The 22633-nt window shown below is 31.2% G+C and overlaps 2 protein-coding genes across 15 annotated transcripts in view; one reads left to right on the top strand and one right to left on the bottom strand.

The window, feature by feature from the left end:
- Window positions 1-11833, top strand: part of LOC145260561 (protein Daple-like) — a 322031-nt gene extending 310198 nt beyond the window's left edge. For 10 of the 11 annotated variants that reach the window (XR_013864328.1, XR_013864325.1, XR_013864323.1 and 7 more), the window contains one exon: window positions 11454-11833. Coding sequence is in view for 3 of the 11 variants with exons in the window: in XM_080118815.1 (XP_079974941.1) it covers window positions 11454-11486 (33 nt within the window). In the remaining 8 variants the exon portion in view is untranslated. The remainder of the gene's footprint in view (window positions 1-11453) is intronic. The other variant, XM_080118813.1, reaches the window with a different exon arrangement.
- Window positions 11834-13030: 1197 nt separating this feature from the next.
- The window catches only part of LOC145260563 (heterogeneous nuclear ribonucleoprotein U-like protein 1), a 33070-nt gene continuing 23467 nt past the window's right edge, over window positions 13031-22633 (bottom strand). For 2 of the 4 annotated variants that reach the window (XR_013864329.1, XR_013864330.1), the window contains exons 12-19: window positions 21279-21407; window positions 19373-19541; window positions 18659-18814; window positions 18386-18547; window positions 15430-15518; window positions 15179-15343; window positions 14844-15080; window positions 13031-13813 (exon numbers count right to left, since the gene is read on the bottom strand). Coding sequence is in view for 2 of the 4 variants with exons in the window: in XM_080118816.1 (XP_079974942.1) it covers window positions 13753-13813; window positions 14923-15080; window positions 15179-15343; window positions 15430-15518; window positions 18386-18547; window positions 18659-18814; window positions 19373-19541; window positions 21279-21407 (1089 nt within the window). In the remaining 2 variants the exon portion in view is untranslated. The remainder of the gene's footprint in view (window positions 13814-14843; window positions 15081-15178; window positions 15344-15429; window positions 15519-18385; window positions 18548-18658; window positions 18815-19372; window positions 19542-21278; window positions 21408-22633) is intronic. The other 2 variants (XM_080118816.1, XM_080118817.1) reach the window with 1 other exon arrangement.

The raw sequence follows: 22633 nt of genomic DNA, 5'->3' as shown, positions 1-22633 counted from the left end.
AAAAAAATTTTTATGAAATCCTTTAGATAGATAAGTTTCTCTTTCATTCTGAGGATTTACATATATATATATAAATTCCTTGTGCCGTAATTTAGAATCGTTAGATGAAATAATATTCAAATATTCACTTTCATAATTAAGGAATAACATTTATGTTTATTTATTTACGAAATAACATTTATTTACGTGTATTTAGTTTGTCAGCAATCAAAGATAAAGACGTAAAAAAATACAAAATAATTAGGAAAATTATGCCGCTTGTTCAGAACTCCTCCACCATGAAAAAAAACAAAATAAAGAAAATCAGTATGATGTACAAACCCTTAACAGAAAAGATCCCATAAATTGGTTAAATAGTTTTTAAATAAGAAATCAACTTTTATTGCTTAGCAACGATCTCACATGCCAACTTGAAAATAATCTAAAGGAACAAGCGAGATAAAATTTGATTTTCTTATTTAAAAATATAACTACTTGATCAATTTCTTTCCAACATACGTAAATCATACAGATTTTTTTTTTTTTGTCTTTTCATTTTGTAATTCTGGATAAGCATCAAAATTATCTTGAACAAGGAGTACAAAAGTTTCATGACAATAGAAAATGCATGGGTTGTTTAGCAACAAAATTGTTTGCTTTAATTAAATGTCATTTTAAAATCCCAATTGTGACAATGCACCACTCGAACCAAGTTTAATTTCTTATTTGGAAATCTGTTATTCAATGTCTGACCATTTTGAAGTCTCATTTCTGAATTTACAATCCCAAATTTCATGACATTAGCACCCTTAGTGCTAGGTGTTCAATTATCTCCAAGGGGCATAACTTTGGTTTCTATTGTATTGGCGGTTTAAATGGTCGATTTGGGTTTTTTTTTTTTTTTTTTTTTTTTTTTTTTTAAGGTGGGGGGGGGGGGAGTAATCAAACATTTAAAAATGTTTTCAAAATATTCACAAAACCTGAAATGTTGCTTTTTAAAAAAGATCAGATCATGCTAGAAAAACATATAGTTTGTAAGAATAAACTCTGAAAATCCAACAAGATAATTTTATATATTAATGCTTATAGATAAAAGTATCTCTTATTCAATAAGACACTTTTTTAAAAAGAAAGATTGCTAAAAATCTTTTAATACATCAGAAAATTGGTGTGATTTTTTTTTTTTTTTATAGGAGGGTTATTCCAAAAGTAATGCATCCTATTTTTTAATTCGCAAAATAAAAGTTGAAGATCTATGAAGACTGAAGTGTTTGTTTTCCAGAATTTATTTTTCTACGTAGTCACCTCTATTCTCAATGCACTTTTTCCAGCAATAGGGTGGTTCTGTGCATGGGTGTCCAAGCATACTTTGTCACTCACATCTGTCACTATTCTGAAATCAACCAACCCATCTAACTGTACTGACATCAATTGCATCAGCTTTGCAAACGTTTAACAGGCACCGGTGAATGTTGATTGGTTGAAATTTTTCTGCATAGAGGAATTCAATGACACATCTCTGCTTTCGATGCATTTCCATGACGGGATGCTTACCTTGTCAATATCTTGCAACAGAGAGATGAAACTTATTCAGGTCATAAGTTCAATTATCAAAATAATGCAAAGTGCAATCCCTTCTAATTCATTTGGGCAAGATTTAAAAAAAAAATAGGAGACATTATTTTGGAGTGACTCATATGTGTGTGTAAATGAATAAAAAAAACTTAGCTTGTACAAATTTACTTAAAAACCTGTACATAATTCTATTTCTCCATCATGGCTGTGTTGTTAACGAGTGAATTTTATGAGATCTTTTGAAAAATTATTTGAATGATTTTTGAAGTTTTTTTGTGGAATTTATTTAAAAATTGACTTATTTGAAAATTAACTAATTTGAAAATTGCAAAACAATTTTTCTCTGATTTCTTTTTAACACCTCTTTCTTTCACCATTTTTATTTATTTTCTTTAAACTCGAAGGAGTTTAAAGAAAATAAATAAAAATGGTGAAAGAAAGAATTTCTGTTTTTTCGACATTTTTAATCACCATATTAAAAACATTTAAAGGTAATTTTCAATAAATTGTTTGTTTGCCAGGGATTGGTGTAGGATAAAATGCCAACTTTTAAAAGCAGACAATAAAAGTCCATCATAAAATTTGTGATTGGAGAGAAAAGTTATAAAAAAGTTACTAATATTAATAATATTTAAAGAAAGAATTTTTCCAAACTATTTTCTAAAACTTGCATAAACTGAGCTTTCTATTTAAAATTTTATAGAATTAAAAAAATATTTCATATTAAAATAAAATAGAAAAACATGAAAACTATTGTAAAAAATGCAATATTTAAGTATTTTATTACTTTCTTTTGTTTTCAGTTTTTATAGGTTTTTTTTTTATTTTTCAACTTTTATTCAATCTATACAAATGAAAATAATTTCATTATATTTTACAAAAACAACTTCAACTTTTTAAGCAATCAGCAGAGATGCTTCATTCTTGATGGGAAGCAATGCAGCAACTTGTTCGCTCCACCTTTTCTAAAACTTGTTTATACAAGGCATGTGGCTAGGAGGAGCAAAGTGTAGTATCTGTTCTGATTGTTTCTTTTTTGTTTCTTTTTTTTCTATTGAAAAAAAGACTAGTGATAAAGTTCTTTTAGACTAAGGTGATTTTTTTTATTTTTGTTTCAAGCCAGAATGTCCCTTTTTGAGAGCTGGATTTACCCTACATTAAAAACTGACCTTGTGCCTAACTTTATCCTCATAAGGAGGCAAGCAACAGTCTGTAACAAACGACAAAAGTTTTTTTTTTTTTTCCAATTTATCTAAACTATCAAAACGTCTGCTATTCGTTTATTAGTCGATTTATTTCTGATTTAAAAACAAATGAATTGGCATATCAGAATATCAGGCACAATTCCTCTTGTAATTGTTGATATACAATAATTATTGAATGCAGTAAAAATTGTGAAACTGGCACGATATTCAAATATCCACTAAAATATACATTCCATTTTTCTTTTGAGACATCACAAACTGTAACTGTTCCAACAAATTTTTTGTTTTTATTTTTACATTTTTTTTATTTTTGAACTTTCAAAAAACGAAGCATCTCATAGATTTCACATAAAAATTGTTTGTTTTGTTGTGTTTTGTTTTGTTTTCTTTATTGTTGTGTCAATTTATTTTTCATTTTCTTTCTTGGGGTGGGGGTGGGGGGCTATTGGTTAACAATAACTTGATTGGAATCCTAAAAATGTTTTGTGTAAAATAATTGTTTTCTTGACAAACCTAGTAAATTATATTGCAATGAGAAATTTCTCATCACGTGTTTAATCCGATGAGAAATGTAAATAGCTGGTCTAAGACAAAATCTGCCACAATGAAGTGACCGACAAAATACAAATTTTACTTTTTCCATCCCCAAAACTAAGTCTTCCCTTTTAACATTTTATGAACAATAACATCGGTCATATTAAAAAACTTTGTTGCAAACTTTTTTTTAACAATGCAATTATAATGCAATAAATATATCATCTCATGACATTTTTAACAATGCAATAAATATATCATCTCATGACATTTTTAACAATGCAATTATAATGCAATAAATATATCATCTCATGACATTTTTAACAATGCAATTATAATTCAATAAATATATCATCTCATGACATTTTTAACAATGCAATTATAATGCAATAAATATATCATCTCATGACATTTTTAACAATGCAATTATAATATCATCTCATGACATTTTTAACAATGCAATTATAATATCATCTCATGACATTTTTAACAATGCAATTATAATATCATCTCATGACATTTTTAACAATGCAATTATAATATCATCTCATGACATTTTTAACAATGCAATTATAATGCAATAAATATATCATCTCATGACATTTTTAAAATTCCTTTCAAGTTTTGTTGTTGATTTTTTTTTTTTAACCCAACTAAATTCTATTGAGAGTGACAATGAAAATTTAATAAATATCGCATTAATTTTTTTAATGTGATATTTCTTTCTTTGGAAGTCGGTATGGTACTGTTTCAGTGCCTCCCCTCTTCCTCCTCCTAAACGATAAAGTTTACAAAAAAACATGGCTACCATGTTACTCACCCACACTACATATTCCGTAATTGCTAATCAGTTCAATCGTTTAAGATTTTACAAATGTTCTTGATGCTCACATGCATGCACCAATTCATAAAAAAATGTACGAACTTAAAATTTGATGTAGAGCTATTCTTTATTTTTTGGATCTGATTTAGAAAAGTCTTTGGAGGCGGAAGCGAGTTTTGATGGGTGCACTCTCTAAATAGTAAAGCTTACAAAAATAATGTGCCCATCTTACCGACAATATACCAAAATTTGTAAATAATGGTTCATTAGTATAGGACATTATCCTGTACATAGAAAAAAATGTCAATGTATTGTATGTAAAAACATTTAAATAAAATATTGAAATAATTAATAAAAATAATAAAATAAAAAATACATCTCGTCAAAAACAAAAGTGTGTGTGTGTATATATATATTACACACACAAGTTTATAGAGAAATATACATTTTAAATTTTTTGTGATTTCAAATTTAATGATGCCAATAACATGAGCAGTGTTAAACTAATAAAAGAATGAAGAGACCAGCAAACAGATTTTGTACATTTTATAAAGTGTGTGATTTTGCACATTTTATAAAGTGTGTGATTTTGCACATTTTATAAAGTGTGTGATTTTGCACATTTTATAAAGTGTGTGATTTTGCACATTTTATAAAGTGTGTGATTTTGCACATTTTATAAAGTGTGTGATTTTGCACATTTTATAAAGTGTGTGATTTTGCACATTTTATAAAGTGTGTGATTTTGCACATTTTATAAAGTGTGTGATTTTGCACATTTTATAAAGTGTGATTTTGCACATTTTATAAAGTGTGTGATTTTGCACATTTTATAAAGTGTGTGATTTTGCACATTTTATAAAGTGTGTGATTTTGCACATTTTATAAAGTGTGTGATTTTGTACATTTTATAAAGTGTGTGATTGGGGTAGAAATAAACAAATTAAACCATTACTTTTTTATGTTAAAATTTCTTTATAATTTTTCATTTTTATTTCATTGTTTTCATTCCAAACTTTTCATATTGCGTTTTTACATTTTTGCGTTGAAAAAAATTTTGTAATATAAAATTTTTTTCAACATATGGCAACATTTTACTTTGCATAAAATGCATCTTTTAACATTTGAAGGAATAATTATGGCTTGAAAATAGGAAATAACCTCATCCTTGTAATCGACTTTTTATTGTCCCTCTCACCTGCAGCCAATCATTTTTTATGGTCCCTCTCACCTGCAGCCAATCATTTTCCTAAAAGTAAATGAATCAAGTCGATTTTTGATTTTATCAATTCTGAATAAGTTTTTAAAATTAGAAAAAGGAATGAAATTGTCGCGTAAATCATTTGGATTTGTCAGTTAATTTTTTTTTAATGTTAAAATGAAAATAACTTCTAAAACAGCTAATTCTTTTTTTATTTAAGTAATAAAGGGAAGAATATGCCCATACGCAAATTTAATTTTTTTGAGATAAAGAAGAGGAAGCTTGATTTCAATAATTTCTATAAAAAGTTGTTCCGCTAAAAGTAAAAAATAATTCAAACAAGCATGAGAAATTTTCGAAAGGGTACAATAAAATTATGGACATGCTTATATGTTTGTGTTTTTAAATGTTGCAAAGATAAGTTAGACAATTATAGACAGTTATTTTAAAGTCAAATAATTTATTTAAAGATTAAATTATCGAACTATGAAAAATTTCATTTACTTGAGAAATAAGTAAATGAAATCGGGGCTGAAATGAAAATGTTTTAAAGATCAAAAGCAACATAAGTTTCTACTCATTCTAATATTTAAAATTTTTTATTGTCTGCTTTAAAAGCTGTACCTGAATAAATATATTTTTGCTATTATTTTGTTAGATTGATATTTAATATAAATATGTAATTTTATTATTTGTCTAGATGTGAATTCATACTTATTCATTTAACTAACATGGTAATCTACAAGCTTCCATAGTTTTTCGGATAACAAATAGAATATGTATCTTTTTGAAATCGCTATTTTACAATTGACAGTGTTATAATACCTATAAAGTTAAGTGTTTTTCTCAGTTAAAAGCCTACTTTTTCTATTTAAAAATAAGACGTCATGACTATGCAAGCATTAATTATTTTTTTCATGATTGGTTTCGTTTAGCTATTATGTTTAAATTCTATTCATGCAGAAATTGAAGATGAAAATGTTTCTAGCACAATTATGTGAAAGAACAGACCCTCTCAATTATCGCCCCATTAGTCTCCTCCCACTCTTCGCTAAAATCTGTGAGACCTTAATTAATCACCACCTTGCAAAAGCAAACCTTCTCTCTGTCTGAATCCATACTGTTTACCAATGTCGTTCTACTGCAGATATTTTAAGTCATTTCTGAACGCATTTACTATGTACTGGATAAGGCGGGCAAAGCCAGGGCTGTAGCCCTTGATATATCCAAGGCCTTTGACAAAGTCTGGCATAAAGGACTGCTAATGAAAATTAAATCATACGGTGTAACTGGACGTATACAAAATATCATTAGATCCTTCTTGGACAGTAGAAGCATAAAAGTTGTCATTGATGGATGTACATCCAAGCAGCATAACATTAATGCGGGAGTGCCTCAGGGGTCGATCCTTGGACCATTATTATTCTTGATATTCATAAACGACCTCCTTGATAATATTGTATCCGAGATGGGTATATTTGCTGATGATACGCTTTATAACATGCATGAGGGAAGAATGGATGTACATAAATCTAAGATAATGGCAGAATTGTTAGAATATGACCTCCAGACTATAGTGGAATGGGGCCGCAAATGGATGGCAACATTTCATGCTAGTAGAACTAAGCTGCTCTGCTTTAACAATTATAAGCCGCCTCTTCAACCCCCTATATCCATGACAAATAGCACTCTACCTGAGAATTCTACCTTCAAACTCCTCGGCCTAACATTTGCGGGCAATATGAACTGGAACAAATACATAGAGGAAAGGCTGCTGCAAAGAAGGTGGGCTCCCTCTATCGAGCTAGAAGACTACTCACACCTGAGAGTATCAAGGCCACCATTCGCCCATTGTTGCCACATCTGGGCTGGTGCATCTACCACTAAGATTTGTCAATCTAATCGGTCCCACTTTATCAACTAAGCTCCAGCCCCTGTCCCATCGCCGCAATGTTGCATCACTGCCTGTTTTACAAATATTTTAATGGAATGTGTTCTGATGAACTCCCTCGACATACATACCCGACGGACAAACCGTCGGGTCAGCAATAAGTTCTCATCCCTTCACTGTTGATGTCCCTAAATGCCAGAAAACTTTCTATTCTAATAGTTTCTTCCCTCGAACAGCTAGACTTTGGAATTCCCTCCTGATACGCAGAAATTTAAATGTAACATAAACAAATATCTTGTTAATCTTTCGTAGACATGGCCCCAAATAGTAGCCCCTTACGTCCAAGTGGCGATATGCTTTGTGAACATGAGTAAAAAAAAAAAAAAAATTGTTTCTACATGAAATGAGAATTGAGGATGAAAATGTTTCTAGCACAAAATGTCATTGTGCTCCAAAATAATTAATTTTGTAGATTTAAATGTTTTCAACAGTATAAGAAAAGGTGGTATATTCTCTAAAACAATAAATTTATTTCCATGTTTTTAATTTAATTCAAAAGTATAGTTTAAGCATTAAAAAAAAATAAATTTCACAAAGTGGTAAAGGGGTGGGGGTCACAAAAATAGTTACCCTCATTTGAAAAATGCATTTTAAATATGAATTAATTCAAAAGTGCAGATCCGACTATTAGTTAATTTTTGCTTGTACAAAATGGCCATTAATGTAAACACGATTTTTAATTGCATTTTGTACATTGAAAAAAATTTTGAAATCAAAAGCAGTTTATTTTAGATTACATTTTTGAATTAACCTATACTAAAAGTTATACTGGGTAAATTCAATGGTGTACTTTGGAGGTCCTTAACAAGTTAGTATATTCTCGATAAGCATTGTTCTGGATGAATATGTAAAATTCAAAATATTCTTTCAAGGTTTCGTTAGAATGGAGCAGCAGTTTTTCAGCCATTTCTAATATCTATATATATTATACATATATATATTTCTAATATCTATATTATAGATGTGTATGTATTTATATAATAGCATGTGTTTGTTGTCCCACTTACATCTGGGTTGTTTGTTACCAAACATTCTTCATAAGTTTCGGTTATCATTGAAGGAACACACAAGTTTTTATTTTGGTTTAAGCTAATGCACCCAAGTCATATGGATATTTATTTTTGAAATCGCAACTTTAAAAATCGATAGAACATTAACTATAATATCTGAAAGAATTAAATTATCATAGTTAATACTTTATGACCAGCCGTTTGTGTTAGCTTAGATATCTATTGTAGATAAAACTAAAGTTTTCAAAACTTTGTAAAATAAACCATTTACACTTACATCTTGTAGATGTAAGTGTAAATGGTTTATTGTAATCATGAATGAGTCTCCTGTGGAATTTCCACATGTCGCACTAGTTGTATATTAAAGAGGTGAATCACATTAGCACTCAAAACGAATGAGCTGCAGTGAAAGAGAAGGGGGATCTAGAAAAACAAAGGAATAAATGGATTGAATGGCATCGACAAGTATTATAAAGGGAAGAATTTTTTTAAATTTAATATTTTATTTTTAATAGAAAGTTCAGTTTCTGAAGTGAAACTTGTGCATTGTTTTTGTGAAATCCTACAACTGTTCTTTTGTAGTAGTCTGTGTATATGAAGGTCTTTTTAATGTGTGATGTCTCAGATGATGAGTTTATGATCGTCTAGACTAACAGGACAGAAAACATTGATGACTGTCTTTATACTAACCCGACGGATTAACATCAGTCAAAGGTAAAACATTTGGAAGCATCCTCGGCAAAAGCTGCAAATGAAGGTTAGTGTGACCATCTATTGGGAAGCTGCACACTATCAATATTTTCCAACATCTCCCCTGCTCAGAAACATTACAATCACAAGTTAAACTTTAATGTCACCACATGGTCATCATCAGTGTTTTACTTATCAAATTCCTTTCACCCCAAAATTCCTGGGAATTGTTTTAATATAAATAATTATATTAATTATTATAATAAATAATATTTTCTCAAGTACCTTTTTTTTTGCTCCTGTTATTCAAACCTTTTATCTAACCTAAACACTGACAATCGATCACGCAAGAGGCTAACCAGTATTTTCCAGGAGCCAATAACACTTGATTAACTCACTATTTTCTAATACAGTAAAAACTCGTGTCAACAGAAGTAAGTTTTTGAGAAGTAAATTTTGGTAGCAAAAATCTGCTTAAGCATTTTCTTCGTAACTTGTAAATAGATTTCTTGAGGGGGAAAAAAAAAAAAAAAAAAAATCACTTGTAAAGGGACATTTGAACACAAAATATCAACATAAATGGATTTTAATTATAAATTGTAAATTTACTAAATTAGGTTGTAGCAACTAATTTCTGTTCTTACCAGTCAAGGCCAAATCAGTTTGACAGTCACTTCTAGACGACCTGTTCAGTTTTTTGTTTGAGGTTAATTGCCTAAATCAACTCTACCAGAGAATGCCAATGGGCTGCTCGGGCATTTTGAGTCACAGGGCTTTTTAACCACATTTACATTTGAAGTTCTCAAGATTAGGCATAAGTTTATCATGTTTATATAATAAAAAATTTCAAAAGATTTTAAAGTAAAAGATGTCATTTAACAACTTTGAAAATAAGATTTTACAAAGTTTTGAAAACTTGAGTTATTTTTTTTAAAGACATGGTTTGTAGAATTTGTGCTGAATCATTCTGCAAAATTTTCGACAGTTAAGTTTTATTTTAAAATCATAAAATTGTTTAAACTGTCAAAATATTTTTGTGAATTTCAAGTTTCCATTGTAGAAAATTAACTTCAGTTGCGCATACATTATGTTTGGAGCTGTGTGTAAAAAGGTGAAGGAATTAATGTTTTCAGCCAATTTTTCGATGTCATTTGAAAGTTTGAGCTTCAAAACAATACTGATCTCAAATCCGTCACCTCTCATGGAAAAGAAAGTGAAAGAAAATGTGACATTTTACCGCTACAAAGCGTTCAAATTTAGCGATGTCAATCAAAAAGTTGACTTGCTAAGTGAATGAGTTCACACAGGTGCAGATATGAACGTTTCATTTGTTTCCCCACAATGTTGCAAAAAAATGAATAGCAATTGTTTGATATGAAGAGTTTCTGACATCAAAGCTAATTCCGTTTCTGGAGGTCCCGGCCGAAAGCCAGCAAACTGATTTGAACATCAATTTTATAAAAAAAAAAAAAATTAAAAAAAGCTATTAATAAATGTTGCAAATTGTATAAAAAGTTCTCCAAAATAGTAATCCTCGATAACTGTAGGGGTAGCCATACTGAGGATTTTATTTATGCTCTGAATGTTATTTTGAACATTTCAGAGCATGACCAGGGTTTCTCATGCCAGGTTGTCCTGACAAACCAGTATCCAGAGAGACCTGAAGCACAGTAACCAAGTCTTTTGCTTCAATTTCTCCAAAAACAAAAAATGAGACATTGCCCGAGTCTAGACGGGACAGATTAAGTATAGAATTATGCTTTGCCGATAAACAGCTCCAAATTAAGGGGTATCATTCAACAAACCGTCAAAATGGAGAAAAAGCAAACTAACCAATACAAATAAAAAATTAAAAAAAGTCATCTATTCCTTCCCATAGGAAATTTGTTTTGTTAGGCTTGTACCTATTGCAATGTGCATGATGGATGTTCTATGAAAGAACATTAAATTGTAAAAGTAGGAATGGTGGGGTTGTTTTTCTGCAAAAATTTCAAATTAAACTTGAAATGAAATTTTATCCATGTTAAACTTAATTTACCTTAAAGTGTATAAATAAAAAGATTTGGCAGTTTACTCATTTCTTTTCCGTATTGACTTTATAATATAGATTCATTACTGCAAAAAAGTTTTATAATTTTGCAATTTTTAAAACATTCAGATTTGTTTCGAATATAAAAAAAAAAAAAAAAAAATTGTGCAATTTATTACATTCATTTCCAATAATGTTCATTTTATTTGAACTGTCAAATACAAAAAAGGTACATTAATATTTGCAATGTGTAAATAAGCATAAATAGATAAGAAACAAGTCGAGTTACAAACAAGGACAATATTTCAATCCTCTGAAGAGTTAAACTGTCAAATTACCAAAAGTTTTGAAGACTTGTCCAAAATTTGAAATACAAAGTTATTCCAACACAATTGAACCAAGTATTTTAATTCCTTCTAATCCTGTTCATTTTTTTTTTTTTTTTTTTTTTAACAGGAGGTTCCGCTAGCATGTGGGAGCAGGTGTTAAAGCAATCCCAGAATGCACTTGTCTCGATTACTTCCCTTTGCATGAAGAAATTTTTTTTTAAAATCTTTAGCAACATTGTATCTCCCATTTCTTCCCACAACTACACTTGAGCATCTCAAAAATTGACATTTAAGTTAAGTAATTTTTTTTCTTATTTAATGAATCCTTATAAAAGGAGACGAGATTTAGAGTAAATTCTCATTTTCTGCAATCTGAAAGAAATTCATAAAATTTAATTTTCAATATTTCATGCATGGAAAAAATTAAACAGTTTAAATTTAGGAAATTTCACCCGGAATTCCAAATATCTTTTTTTGTACTTTTGAATAAAATTTGGTCACATTTTATTTTTAGTTTACTTTTAATTTAAGAAAAAAAAGTTCAAGTGACTACTTTGAATTTGTCATGATTGAGTGTTGAAACAAAACCACAAGCCATTTTCTTTGATTTTTATTAACTAAAAAAAACTACTAGTCAGCTAACGTACTTCTGGCATAGCACTATGGAACGCTGACAAGGCAAATCAGTTCATTTTTATTGTGAAGAAACTTGAAATAACTAATCTTTCAATATTTTTATTTGCATTTTTTATTTTGTTTATGAAACAAATTCATGAAAGTATAAATCAAAATTTTAAACAAAATAAAGAGCATATCCAATACAGCGTTTTCAATAACTTAAAATATAAATACTAAATAAAATTTCAATTTTTAATTAAAATTGAACTGAAAACTTTTCAATTTTTAAAGAACGATTTGGAAAAAACGCAATAAAAAAAGCACGAGATCGGTTGTGCTCTCCCAAAAGTTATGAAGTACGTTAGCTGACTAACCAGGAAATGTGGTAAATTTTGAATCCTTAACATTTTTAAAATAAATTTTAAGGATTTATTGTATAGGGTGCAATGATAAATTGTCACTTAAAAAAAAAAAGCTGTATTTTAAATATTGAGGGAGGGGGAAGTCAATTCAGGTAACTTATGTCCACTGTAGCCTCAATACAGGTTTGGAGCATATCTTTTCCACAAGTGCCAGCAGGAACTCAGTTGTTGGTGATCAGGCTGACTTTGGTGCTGTGGGAGGTCATGTTGGTGATGTCCAACATATGAGCGTCTCTTTGGACTTGTGTGGATTCCTGCTGCTACCTGATTGCATCATATCAAGGTACACTTTGGTGCTGATTTTTAAGCCACCTTCGAAGATGTGAGGTAGCATGATGTGGCCCATCTGGATTTGCATTTTGAGGGTGCTGGCAATGGTCCTGTTGTCGTTACTTAGATCAGTAGAGAGCACGAGTTGTACAGCAGCATATCTCCGATCTCACTTGTCACTTTCAGACATGTTAGAAGACTCTTATCACTCTAGACCAACCAGTAAAATGGTGCGGATATAAGAAAAAAAAAAAATTTTTTAAAGAAAATAAAATCATGTCTTTTACCATTCTACCCTGTATGTGCATTAGATTCATTTCTGCAGAATTTTAAAATATTTCCCAAAACTTGAAGGTGAAGGAAAGGGTCACGGCATAAGAAATAAATAAAGGCATTTATGTTTTTTTTATTTTCTTTTTATTTAACCAATCAGCATCCAATATATGCAATGCTTCCCAGACAATATAAAACAAATGAGTTGGCAGTTAAAATTTGCCAGACGCAAACCTAAAGTTAGAGACAGGCAACAGCCATCTATGAATATCAACACAGTTTCTTGTGATAAGTGAGAGACGATATTACAAGAACATTAAGAATAGGAGCAATGAGCATATGGAAGGGAGAAGGGTGCAGGTAAGTACATTGCAGAAATCAAGATTCTACAATTTTCAGCAAAGTCTAGGAAGGGATGGGAGTCTGGAAGAAATTAAAAATGTGTATGGCAGGGAAAAGTGTTTTTGCCGGATATTAATACCAGGCTTTATTTTTTCTCCAGTTGTAAAAAAAACAAAAAAAAAAAAACTGATAAATGGAAGTTAATAGTCAGCCATAATTGAGCTGTCCATGTACAAATGATTAATGCCTGTGCCATTTAAAAAAATTTTTTATTGATGGACCCTTTTTTTTTTTTTTTTTTTTTTTTTTTTTAGCAAGAAAGGTTTTAACTTTTATGTTTGGTTAAAAAAAAAAAAAAAAAAAATCAATCATCTCCACTGTTGCAGATTCCACATACACTTAGTCACTTGCCCATCCGAGCTGAAATTTCCACAACAGTAAAGGCAGTTGAACGACAGCAGCAGCAGTAGATGAGGCAGTCTTCCATGTCATTTAGCTATGTTAATATTTTCTCCCTCGGTACATCGAGTAAGCTTTACTTTTGTAGCCTGCACTGGGGCCCCTGAAATGTGATAAAAGCCAACGTTACAGATGCTTAAGCCATTACTGTGTTGTTGTCATATCACAACTACTAACACTTACATTTCGAAGGAAAGTTAAATTTACTAGTTTCATCATTGTGGTATACATGGTTTAGAAGAGGATAAATAAACTGGGAAGGAAGGATAAATAAAAAAAAAAACTGGGAAGGAAGGATAAATAAAAAAAGAACTGGGAAGGAAGGATAAATAAAAAAAGAACTGGGAAGGAAGGATAAATAAAAAAAGAACTGGGAAGGAAGGATAAATAAAAAAAGAACTGGGAAGGAAGGATAAATAAAAAAAGAACTGGGAAGGAAGGATAAATAAAAAAAGAACTGGGAAGGAAGGATAAATAAAAAAAGAACTGGGAAGGAAGGATAAATAAAAAAAGAACTGGGAAGGAAGGATAAATAAAAAAAGAACTGGGAAGGAAGGATAAATAAAAAAAGAACTGGGAAGGAAGGATAAATAAAAAAAGAACTGGGAAGGAAGGATAAATAAATAAAAACTGGGAAGGAAGGATAAATAAATAAAAACTGGGAAGGAAGGATAAATAAATAAAAACTGGGAAGGAAGGATCTGCCTCTAAACTAGAAAAATGCCACATTGCTCCCATTATTAGCAGAAAGAAAGGCACTTTTACAATTTTAGAAATGTGCAAAGCTAGCAAAGAAAAAAAAATGTATAAAATTAACAATTTATGCGAGAAAGACATGTAAATCTTTTCGAATATACAAGAATCTTTGTTTAGATATCATGGATGGTGGAAAAGTAAAAGGGACAGTGGTTGAAGGGCATCAAAATAATTGCAGGAAGAAAACAAAAAATTTTAAAGTTTAGTGGATTATAAAAAAAGTTTATACATAAAATAGAAATTAAAATAACAGGAAATATTGTTGATGAATTATTGTTGCAATGGAAGAATGTTTTATTACTGATAATTACGATGTGAAAACATTGTATGAATTTGAAGTGAAATGGGTTTTTGCTGATGAAATGAACGTCACCAACCATTGCCACCCCCCAAGAATCTGCTGCCATTTGGTGATGAAAATAAAATGGTCTTTATTTATGATAGCCACTGCCATACCATTGGTTGTACTGGCTACCACCACCACCACCACTTCCACCGCCACCATAGCCTTGATAGTAGTTCTGGTTGTAATTCTGTCCCCATTGGGAGTGGCTGCCACCACTGCTGCCGCCACCATAACCACCGCCCTGGTTAGAACCGCTACCATAGCCCCACTAGGAAAAAAAAAAAAAAAAAAAATTGTTATGCATATATAAAAAGTTACATTAAAATTTTCTAAAAAAGACATTTAAACTCATCAAGAACTACTCACATTTCCGTAGCCAGATTGAGATGATGATCCACCCCATTGTCCACCATAATTGCCTTGGTGGCCCCAGGATCCTTGACCACCACTATAAGGTCTGTTAGAGCCCCAGGAACCGCCACCACTGCTACCACCATAACTTCCACTACGCTGTCCAGAGCCTTGATAACGCTGAAAGAACAGTTTAAAAAATTTAGAAATTTGCAAAATATACAGAGCTAGAGATCAAAGAGAGCAAAAACGATTAAAGTTTTTACCTGAGTTTGTCTGTAGCCACCAGATCTGCGTTCAGGAGATCTACGATCATAACGACTGTGAGTACGTGGACCACGAGAAGAATAGCCACCTTAAAAATAAAATATAAAAATGAGAATGGAAATAGTATTCTGACAAACTAAAGAAAAAGGAATATGTTCAGCGCATTGAGGATAATTTTTAATAACGTCATAGCCGTTAATTTTAATATTCCGTCATTACTATGTGTCCCATAATATCTGGCATTGGTAGTGCAACACACCCAAAAAAAAACTATACACGGCTTAGATAACATTACATACTAATGTCTCCATAACAAACAGGACTTATTTTCAATTCAATAATTTCTACAAAAAAAAATTTCGGTCTTCATCTCAGTGGAACATTAGCCTGCCCTTTTTTAAGAATTCCTAGAATACGGTCCTTTCAAATTTAATTACCTTCAAACAATATTTTTTTAAGAATTCCTAGAACACGGTCCTTTCAAATTTAATTACCTTCAAACAATATTTTTTTAAGAATTCCTAGAATACGGTCCTTTCAAATTTAATTACCTTCAAACAATATTTTTTTAAGAATTCCTAGAATACGGTCCTTTCAAATTTAATTACCTTCAAACAATATTTTTTTAAGAATTCCTAGAATACGGTCCTTTCAAATTTAATTACCTTCAAACAATATTTTTTTAAGAATTCCTAGAATACGGTCCTTTCAAATTTAATTACCTTCAAACAATATTTTTTTAAGAATTCCTAGAATACGGTCCTTTCAAATTTAATTACCTTCAAACAATATTTTTTTAAGAATTCCTAGAATACGGTCCTTTCAAATTTAATTACCTTCAAACAATATTTTTTTAAGAATTCCTAGAATACGGTCCTTTCAAATTTAATTACCTTCAAACAATATTTTTTTAAGAATTCCTAGAATACGGTCCTTTCAAATTTAATTACCTTCAAACAATATTTTTTTAAGAATTCCTAGAATACGGTCCTTTCAAATTTAATTACCTTCAAACAATATTTTTTTAAGAATTCCTAGAATACGGTCCTTTCAAATTTAATTACCTTCAAACAATATTTTTTTAAGAATTCCTAGAATACGGTCCTTTCAAATTTAATTACCTTCAAACAATATTTTTTTTAATACACTGACATTTTAATTTTTCTTCCTGAAAATACGCACATAGATAACATTAAAGACGAACCTGCCATAAAATTCACCTAAAAAAGAAAACTCTTTACCTTTTCTAAACATACTTAAAAACCTAATAAATTACCCTTCAAAGTTTACCGCAAAACTACACACAAGAATGATTACATACATTTTACTCGCACCATAAAATAAAACAGGCATCATAATTGGTTTCTTCCTATGTGCAATCAGAATTTGCAGCCCAGAATAACTGGACAAAGAATTCAAATCCCTCACAAGAACTTTGAAAACCTTGCAATATCTCACATTTTATATTAAATGCTAAGCAAAAAGCCACACAAATATATTCCAGGATAAATAAACATACAGACTTTTCTCTCACAAACAGACACCTTTTACCTACACACACACCCAATACAATAATCCGCAACACTAAAACCATACAAATCACACAGACATTAAACAAAACATCTCCAAAAACAGTTTCCAATGCAGGCATATACATTGTTCCTTGCCAAAAATTGCCATCAGATACATTGGTGAAACCCAGCAGAAATTAGAAGGGGGGGGGGGGTCACCCTCGCTTTAACGCAATATATTATTTCAGAATTATAGAGATGTATGTAAACAAACCGGAATTCCAAACCAGAGCCATATATATGACGATAAGGCCTTAGGGAAAATTTTAATTTCACCTGCCCATTTCTTGGTTTTTTTTTGGTATTTAAATTAAATTATGTTTCCTCTGAAATTTCTCCTTCCATTCTGCTGTACCAAAAATTTACTTATATATATATATATATACACACACACGTGATAAGGGTAGAAAAAAAAAAAACACGGGTTGAACACATGGGGTGCAAGAAAGAACAAAAAACTTCCAAATAAAAGTTTAAAAAAAAAAAAATTCAATGAAAAGAATATGTTCAAATTTATGGAGTTTGAGACATTTCTAAACATTATAAACAGAGTGAAAGTCCTGGAAAGAGATTAACCGCATAACAAAATTATGCGACCACGAGGAAGAATTAAACTTGTGTGATAGGAGAAACAAAATTTACTCTTAATTTTTCTTGTCTTTGTTCTTTTCACAACTTATTAGTGATGGGTTTAGTCCGAGAGAATCGTTTTGTGGGGAAAGAAAGTTCAAATAATAAATTCACGATTATTTCATTTTTTTATGCTTTTCTTGTCATACCATGTCTGTCATTCGTTTTTCCAAAATAGTACGTATCATTCTGGGTCAATGGTTGAAGCGAAAAAAAAAATGAGGCCAGAATCCGGGTCCTTAAAAGGAAATTGGGGAAAAAAAAAAAAAAAAAAAAAAGTTTTACTTCCTGGCCTCCCCTCCTGCTTCACATTCTGATCTAAAAAAATAGAATTGACAAAATATTTCTTCACCTTGTCTGATTAAATATATGCCAGTTGAATCTGACTTGAGACTGGATCACAGTGCAGTATCTTTTCTGCCTCTGTCCTCAATCAGTGGAAGAGAAATCCTTCCTGACAGACGATTCCTACCTCTGTTTACATCCAGTGCGCCCCTCTCTAGGGAGCTGGATCTCTCCACATCGAAGCTCGATCCTTTTGTCCAACACTACCCTCACAAGGAGGCAAGTAAATGTGGTTGCTCGTTCTTGTTCCCTCTGACTTTATAGGGTTTTAAAAAGAATTAGTGGGCTCTCGCTCAGTTCAAAATAAATATTTAGCCTGTTGCTAGCGACTAGGGAGAAAATGTCTAGGTGGGCATCTATAACAATATCAAAAAGAAAAATTCAATAAAATTTCAAAATATCCACATACCTCGGCTTCCGCCACCGCTACTGCTATATCCACCTCCACGTCTGTCATTATAACGAGGGGATGGTCTATCACGGAAACCTCTAGGACCACCACGGGAAAAGCGATCTCTATCACCATAACCACCACCTCTTCTGTAATCTCTACGATCAAAGCGACCACGACCTAATGAAATAGAAAATTAGTTAACTTGAATCTAATAATTTTTAAAATGAGATTTCAAAATTGGAAAGTTTCAAGATGAAAATTAGTTTGCATAATTGAATCTTTACTTACCAAATCTGTCCCCTCGGAATCGTTTGGAAGGAGGTGGTAGTGCTGCTGCCCCCTCCTTTCTGTACTTTTCAATCAAAGGCTTTGCCTCCTCTTTGTCCAGCTCCGCATATATTACAGCATCAAACAAAGTGCCTTCTTCAGGAGCACTAAAGTTGGCTAAAAGGATAGAACTGGTTTAAGCATATTTGCACAGTACACACATGATAAAGGGAGTGGGATAGGGGATCTAGAGAAGTAGGGGATTTTTTTTTATAAAGTATGTTTAAAACCTAGTGAGGAAGGGGGACGGGAAAAGGAAATTTTCACTTAAGCCTTAACAAATAAAGAAAAAAATAAATAAATAAATAAATAAAAAAAGTCACACGCTCAATTATATAAGGAATGGGAGTAATAAAAAGAAAAAAAAAAAAAAAAACCCTAAATGTACTAAACCTGAATCCTAATCTTGATAGATTTGCCACACGATAGATTTTCCTGGGAGGAAAATAAAATTGGTGATACCTTTATTAAAGCGATGCACTTTCTGTTAAATAGTAGCAACATACTTTTTATTTTATATTTTATAAATATTTTTAAAACAGCTGCTGAAGATTAATTTTTTTTTTCTACTGGAGTGACATCAAATGTCAGGTAAAACTTTCGAGGCAAAATTTACACAGGAAATGAGTAGTTAATGATTCCATATTGTGCCAGTTTAGAGGCAGCAGGCCCTACCTTTCATCTCAAGCACCGCCTTTTCAGGTACATCTTTGCCCTCTTCCTTCTCCCTTTGCGATATGCGTCTTTTGAACTCTTCATCGGTAGGTACTACCACAACTGCCTTGCGTTGAAAGCCTTCAAAAGGCGTCATTTTACGTCTCCGGGCTGATGCATACACGTTTGTCTAGCATGGTAATAAAGAACAATATAATCAATGTGGCTTTTAGATGGCACTTTGGTCAATCGTAGACGATTGGCGTTGTCTCATGGTCATGGCATATATGGTCGCATAGATTAAAAAAACATCAGCCTCTTGCATCTGCAATATATTCTTAAAATGAAAAGATATCAATATTGTTGTTCCAGTTTCCAGGAGAGTGTGCTTACAATGATCAGATCGCAGCAGGCAGTAAAAGCTGTCAACTTTCTGTACTGAATATCCGCTCTTAAATGACCCAAGAACTTACCAATGCCAGCTTGTGTAGTAGATACTCTACTTTAGAAGTCCATCTAGTGGGGAAACAGGATTATTAGAACAGCTAAAACTGGTTTGGTATTCTAGCAGCAGCACTTCAGTACAAAACAGTTGAAAGAATCAGCAATTTATGTTCAGGGAAACTTTGGTGAATCAAAGAGAACAAAGTCTGGCAAGAAATCTTCATAGAAATACCAAGCCCCAATACATTTTAAAATAGAGAGAGAGAGAGAGAGAGAAAAAAAAAATGTATATTCAATTTAAGCTGTGGGAGCAAAAAAAAAAAAAAAAAAAAAAAAAAAAAAAAAAAAAAAAATATCAAGAGGGTGGGTTGAAAGATCCATTTCAATTTAAAAATCAGAAAATTCTTAAGTATTTTTTTTAGGTGGTAAAAAAAAAAAAAAAAAAAAAAAAAAAAAAAAAATCCCAATAACACTATAATAGAATAAAGTTAACATTTTTATGAAAGTTTGATTTCCTGATGCCAGATTACATATTTTAAAAGTGAAAAGACAAATTTTCGAAGAAAAAAAAAAAAATTTAATAGAGTAAAAAATCCAAAGCAGAATCAGGGTTGCTCGTCAGACGTTCAGGCTCCATGAATTGGGATGAGCTGGTTTAGAAAAAAGTTACTTAAAGATACTTTTAATGTAATACATTGACCTCATGAAACTGGAAAAAAATGCTAAGTTTGAGAAATCCAGGAGATGATCAATTGTGGATTCTAAAAATCAAGGAGTATAAAATCTGCAAAAATAATTTCTCAAGTCATTGACATTGCATGACGAGTAGATAAATATGAAACATAAAATGGTTTGTAGGGTGAGCACATCTGAGATTTACATGGAAAACAGACTGAAAAACTTGCTTTTAAGCAGATTTTATTTCCTGCAGACTGCAACACAACTATGCATAGATAATCCTGTAGGAATTTTCAAATGAAAACTCCTAAAAATGTAGAATCAGAAATAAAATCTTAATTTTTAAAATTCATATTTTGAACAATTCAATTTCCTTTAGAAGTTGTTTGAATATCAAAATGGTTCTAGATAAAAATCTTCCAGTGTTACCATTTAAGGACTTCGGTTTTCTTGCACATTTTAATGAAATTATGCAAAAAGACAAAATTGCTAAGAAATTTTTTTTTTCCCAAGTTTTTAATTTTTTATACAAGGATTTCAAAAAATCTAATTTTTAAAGGAAAAAAAAAAAAAAAAAAAAAAAAAAAAAAAAATCTTATCGAAATAACATAAGGGATCATTTTTTACAAAAAGTATCAACTGGCAATTATGAGCCATCAAATTGGGCATGTAACTCCCTTTAACAAAACATTACAATATTCAGCCCCCAGTCTCCACTCATTACTTGATCAGTCTATTGCTTTCTAATCTTTAGAAAATGGGCTGGGTGGCAAAGAACAATGTAAAAATTTGGTTTTTCAAATACCTGATCCAGAACATAGTTGCGCTTTTTTCGGGCTGCCACCTCAATCATACGGTTTAGGCACTTTATGGACTTGTCAATGAGAACATCCCATCGTCCAGCATAATTCCTCTTACGAGGCAGACCCATTACCTAAAGAAAAACATTTTTATACAATTTCACATTGTTTTTATTAAAAAGTTTTAATATCTATTTGAAAAAAAAAAAAAAAAATCATACTTTTCATTTGACCAGAAGTCAGTTTTTATATTTCACAAGCTCACACCAATTCAACTGTTTTGCATTACTTCCAGTTTCCCTTGGCCGGCCAAGTTGCAAGTAATCAAAAATTTCACAACTGACTCAGCCCCAGATGAAATTTCCAGGTCATTATAGCTTTAGCTAAACCCTTTTTATACCATAATTCATTTTGTGATTTATTAAAGCAAATAAAATAAGTTTGTATAAATAGTGTTCATGTGTCCCATCCCTTTGGGGTAGTGGGTTTCAAAAAAAAAAAAAAAAAAAATTTTTTTTTTTTTTACATCCATTAAAATTGCTTTAAAGTATGGCATGAAGCAAAGTAAAAGGGACAAAGGATGGGTTATTGAATCAGCATATCAACCTTTGGGGGATCATTTAATGCAGTTTTTTTTTTTGTTTTTTTTTATCAACCCCTTCTGGGCCATTCAATGCTGAATCTAGTCATTTTGGGGATAGTATGTGATGTATCCAGTTATTTTATAGGAGACTTATTCTTGAAGCTCTTTGTATTTTCAATCGTTAGCGTTTGGTTTGGTTGTTTTATATTGGATTTTATCATTTTTGTTCTGTCTTGCAGGATGCTTTTGCAGAATATAAGGTTTTTGCGGGTTATATTTTTTTGGAAGAGTCCTATTTCTTTAATGTAAGATAAGATTTTTTTGGTGTTCTCTGAAGAATATTTGCAGATCTATTTCTTTATAGTGTTTTTTCCTAATTTGTGAAAGATCTGTGCATTCAGTTAGTAAATGTTTTACAGTAAGTGGTACTTGACAGGGAATGCATTGGGGTTGAGTTTCTTCTTTTAGGAGGGTTAAGTGTGTGTGACCTATTCTAAGTCTTGTTAAAATGACATTTTGTTTTTGATAATCCTGCCTCCTCTCTCCAAGTGTGGGTTTTATATTATATAATTTGTTTTTTGTATTTTTATTCCATTGACTTTGCCATTTCCCAAGTATATAGCTATTGATCAGGGGTCCAATATCCGTGTATGGGATCTTGTACCCATCAAGGTTCAAATTCATTGACTCCTTAGCACTAGTATCAGCTCTTTCATTGCCCCTGATTCCCATGTGGCTAGGGATCCAGGTGAATATTATTTTCTTTTGGTCGGTAAT

This window comes from Euprymna scolopes, chromosome 36, assembly GCF_053919585.1.
Source record: "Euprymna scolopes isolate OS-2025 chromosome 36, ASM5391958v1, whole genome shotgun sequence".
NCBI lineage: Eukaryota > Metazoa > Mollusca > Cephalopoda > Sepiida > Sepiolidae > Euprymna > Euprymna scolopes.
The sequence above is the reverse complement of the archived record's forward strand: the minus strand, read 5'-3'. Positions and strand labels throughout refer to the sequence as shown.